The 4,339-nt window shown below is 48.8% G+C and overlaps 1 protein-coding gene across 4 annotated transcripts in view; it reads right to left on the reverse strand.

Annotated features, from left to right (window-relative positions):
* The window catches only part of LOC108571865 (homeobox protein extradenticle-like), a 34,642-nt gene that overhangs the window by 10,602 nt on the left and 19,701 nt on the right, over window positions 1-4,339 (reverse strand). For all 4 annotated transcript variants that reach the window (XM_017934019.1, XM_017934020.1, XM_017934018.1 and 1 more), the window contains exon 3: window positions 1,926-2,179. In XM_017934019.1, the coding sequence (XP_017789508.1) occupies window positions 1,926-2,179 (254 nt within the window). The remainder of the gene's footprint in view (window positions 1-1,925; window positions 2,180-4,339) is intronic.

Below are 4,339 nucleotides of genomic sequence, written 5' to 3' on the forward strand. Positions count from 1 at the left end.
GTTAAAAAATCTGAAGTGAAAATCGGGGAGAACAAAGGAGGGCATGCGCCAGTAAAATTCATGCCAGACGATGTTTGTTGGCCGTGATCACGCGATCTCGTAAAACTCGCCGCGCGGTTCTATTCTCGTACTTGTCACGCCATTTTGCATAGCCAGGCAGACGTTCACCCTAATGCAGTGACTCGGGGGCCTCCGCGAGTTTGAATAGTAAATTTCGGTTATGATAAAACTTTTGGCCACGACGATATCAGCGGTAATAACGTTACTTTTAAGCGCGGCGATATATTCCAGGCGGGAGCTCGAAACATCGTATTATCCCGGGCAAGCCAGAACTATGCACGGAATACCCGTGGTGCGTCCAGTGTGCAACTACGCGACGGTTCTTCGTTTAAATAACAATCGCGTGAAATCAATACCACACGGAGGTGTAAAATGTTGCTCGATGTTATTTCAACGAAAAGGAGGGGGAACTTAAAAAAACAGGAGAACTTTTTTTTTTAAACGAGTAAGTTTAATCTACGCTCGATCTAAGGAGATCAAAGGGAATAGTGTGTCGTTAAACGGAAAAGAAAGGGGGTGTAGAAAGTGAGTAAAACCAAATCACCGGAGCTCCGTAGTCTTTGACTCGGAGACTAGAGGGTGGAGAGAAAGAGAAAGAAAAAGAGGAAGAAGAAAAAAAAGAACGGGGTTAAAACTTGTTAATGACCGGGCTTATCGATAGGGCGTCAACTACCCCCGGGTAACTGCAGTCAGAGACCGGCGTGCAGCGAGCGAGCGTGCATGCGAGCGCATACATCTCTGAACGAGCCGCGTCCATATTGTTGCGTCTACAAAGAATTCCACACGCGTTCATGTACACGCCGGTGGACCTCAAAGCAAGGGTGTGCGTATTTACTGCGGGGAAACATCAAGACCGCTGACACACGGTGAAATATGGGGTCGAAACGGGTGTGGCAATTAAAGCACGCTTTCTCCCTCCCCCCTCGCTTCCTCCCTCTCTCTCTCTCTTTCTCGCTTGTCGAACTCGTGCGCGAGTGATTCGGTATTTATGTACGCGCGAGTACACGAGCGAGGATACGAATGGCGGGGCCACGGTTATTTGCAAGGTATGCAAAAGGGAGAAAACACGAGAGGCGTTAAAAAGAATTATGCTTTCACCGTTGATAAGTGAATCGTGCGGAATTAGAGTGGGAGAGGATCATGCGCGTTCCACCCGCGCTTTTTGTTTCACTTGCGGGCATATTAATGAGCAGGAATTGAATGTGCGTTACAACGGAACGCCCGTGGCAGTTGTCCGCCGCAAATAACGCTGAATTTTCGCGTTTGCGAACGGTGAAACTGCAAATGCGAAATAACGTCGATGTGAAAAATAGCCCGGGTACAACAGTACGTATTGATCTGTGTTGCGTTCGACTGAATTCCGGTCGAGACGATCGGAATAATTTTCGCACCGCTGCGTGGATTAGGAAGCGAAAAACGAGGATCAAGTGTTAACAAGTTGTCAAGGAAGTAGAATCGTTTTGTAGAAGTGGCACGGGGAAGCGCGATCGCTGTAAAGTTTTCGAATTTCCTCGAATTTCGACCGCAAAACACAATAGCCCGCGGGGAATTTGCCGGGCGTTAAAGAGATCCGCAGCTCGCGATACCGCGGCTAGAGCACGCGAGATTTTACTTAGCGCCGGCGAGTCGGTTCATTAGCACGCGAATCATTGAACAGAGAGACGAGTCTCGGTCCCCTGTAGCTACACTTGAACTGTTCTCTTATCGGCTCGCCTCGAGGGTACAAAAAGATCCTTCGGGAAAAAGTCTGCACAACTCCTTCGATTCGATTACGCGATCAGTTGTCCGGAAGCGAATTACCTTAACCACGTCGTCTATCAAAATTCACAATGGAAGAAGAAAAGAAGAACAATCCTCGTGCCTACCTGTTCGTATTTCTCGAGCTCTTGGTGGTAAATCTGCCTAATTTGGGCGAGCTTGGCTCTGTAGTCGGAGTGTTCGATAGCGTTGTCAGGTTGTCCAGGTGGTCCAGCCGCCGCGGCCGCCGAGGCGGACGCTGCCGCTCCCGCTCCACCACCCTTCTCAGGCCCAGCAACACCCTCAGCGATCAACATGTTGTCCAGCCTCATTAGCTGCGGATCGGGTGGCTCCTCTTCCTGAGTGTTCCTTAACGACAGCACTGCAACAGCAAAAAATCACAGGAATTTGAAGTACAATGCGACGTGAGGCACCATTCAAACAACGGAGTGTTCCAACGAACGAAGAGAGATTGCATTCAAACTTTATCAATCACCGAAATCCACGCATACCACGTAAACAAATTTCAAGAACCATACCACACACACACGCACGCATCGAAGCGGTTGACTAAAGTCGTCGTAATAAAACAACGTCGAGATTTCTCGATCTTTGGAGCGCACAGGTCGCGTTTACCGATCATAAAAGAATCAATTTTACTCGTGCGTTCGCTCGTGTCTTTATCCTTTCTTTCCCTTTGTCTTAAAGGTCGACGTGCACGCAGTGCTTTAGAACAAGGGGTGGTATTCGACGACGTAGCAGTGGTTGTTTTATTGTACTTTTACGGCGCATGATGGAGCTGGACGACCTATAAAACCGCAGAGACCGAGGGACTTTCTCTTGCTCGCTCCTTCTTCCCACTATGTGACAGTTCCTTCAGAAGATGCAACCCCATCTTCGACAGTTTCCAGCCCCCGCTAGTCCTCAGTGTGTATAAACCAACACGTGCACGCGCGAGTAAGCACGCCGGGGGAAACTCGCGCAAACTGCCGCGAGATATACTTCCCCACGGAACCGATTATTCTTGCCGCGATTTGAAAAAGTGACGAGAGATCGTCGCACGCCGAGAGCGGGAAAGTTAGCCGGAACAAAGGGCGAGGTGTAGAAGTAGCTGCTTGAAAAGAAAGTCGAGAGGAGAGACTCGAAGGGAGATGGGAGCGTAGAATTAACGCCGTCCGAACGATGAATAGGAATAGAATTTGAATACTTATACGTACTACTGTCTTCGAATGAAATATCGCGATACTTGGTAAAACGGAGAACGTAACGTTTCAACCCTCTACTGAGATTTCAGGACTGAATTAATCACATTTGCGGTTATTCGAGCCGTAATTTGAATTCGTTACGACTTTTTTCGTCTCTCTCTTTCTCACGCCGGTTCGTAGTTGGCTGGGAGAAAAGTCTCTCGAGAGACGAAAGAGAAGCGAAGAAGGGCGTGAAAGTTCGCCGGGATTCGCGGGAGCGTGAAACGAATGCGCGGAACTAATGCATTTATACGAAGTGTAACAATTAGGGCTGCAGTCCTGGCAAAAGGGGTCGGAATTTCAAATTCCTCCTGGGACAACCGAGCGGAAGGGTGAAGACACACAAAGTCGATCGCTGGGGAACCGTTTTCTTCGAGAAAGATGTTGCACGCCTCGCGCCAACTCTTGTCGGTGCCTTCGTGTTCGTTAACGAATCTCTTTCTTCTGCAACACCGGGGGAATCGTTCTTGAACTTTCCGCCGATTCCCGGCAAACTTGATTTACAATCTTCCCTCCGTTACCGGAACAATTATACCAACTTCTATACACTCGATCGTTGCGAGAGCGTAAAGATAAAACATTCGGAGATCCGAGGAAACGAGTAGTTTTCAGTTTTCAAGAACGACTTAAGGGAAGGTTAACAGCAGCCAGGAGGATATCGTTAAAACTTTGGCGGCCGAGAACTTTTCACGCTACCGCGGGTAATTAAAAATGAAAAACCCTCCCGTCGTTCGCTGAAGAAGCAGCGGAATAAAACGTACGTTTATGACGATGCCGTAAGGAAGAAGTTGTTCCATTGAAAGTTAAAAGACCGTGAGCCATCCACGGTACTTTCCTTTATTTGCTCGAGGGAGGCGGAGGAGGAGCTAGCCTGGTCAATCTAAACTGAAACTTGTCGAATCAGATTTGTACGAGTTCGCGATGCTCGATAGACGGTGTGTGCCTTGGAGAAGTTCGCGAGATCCGCGAAACAGAGACGACGACGTGTAAAATTAAGCACTCGAGCGAAATTATTTTCGGGTATCGAGCGGGAAGAAAGTAATCGGGGGTGGCTTACGGGCAATAATCTGGCCATTAAGGGGTGTAAGGGGTGGCCCTTGGTAGCAAGGCACAGGGACTGCCAACCTCCTGCGGGGGTCCTTACAAGCACGTAAACTCAGTTTTACTAGCAGTTAACATTTTACGACTTAGACGGTCTGGCTGACTCTCTCTCTCTCTCTCTCTCTCTCTCTCTCTCTCTCTCTCTCTCTCTCTGAGCACCCTGCTTCTTTCTCTTTCCTGCTCGCGCTAGCACGCGT

Source organism: Habropoda laboriosa, unplaced genomic scaffold (assembly GCF_001263275.1).
Source record: "Habropoda laboriosa isolate 0110345459 unplaced genomic scaffold, ASM126327v1 scaffold99, whole genome shotgun sequence".
Classification (NCBI taxonomy): domain Eukaryota; kingdom Metazoa; phylum Arthropoda; class Insecta; order Hymenoptera; family Apidae; genus Habropoda; species Habropoda laboriosa.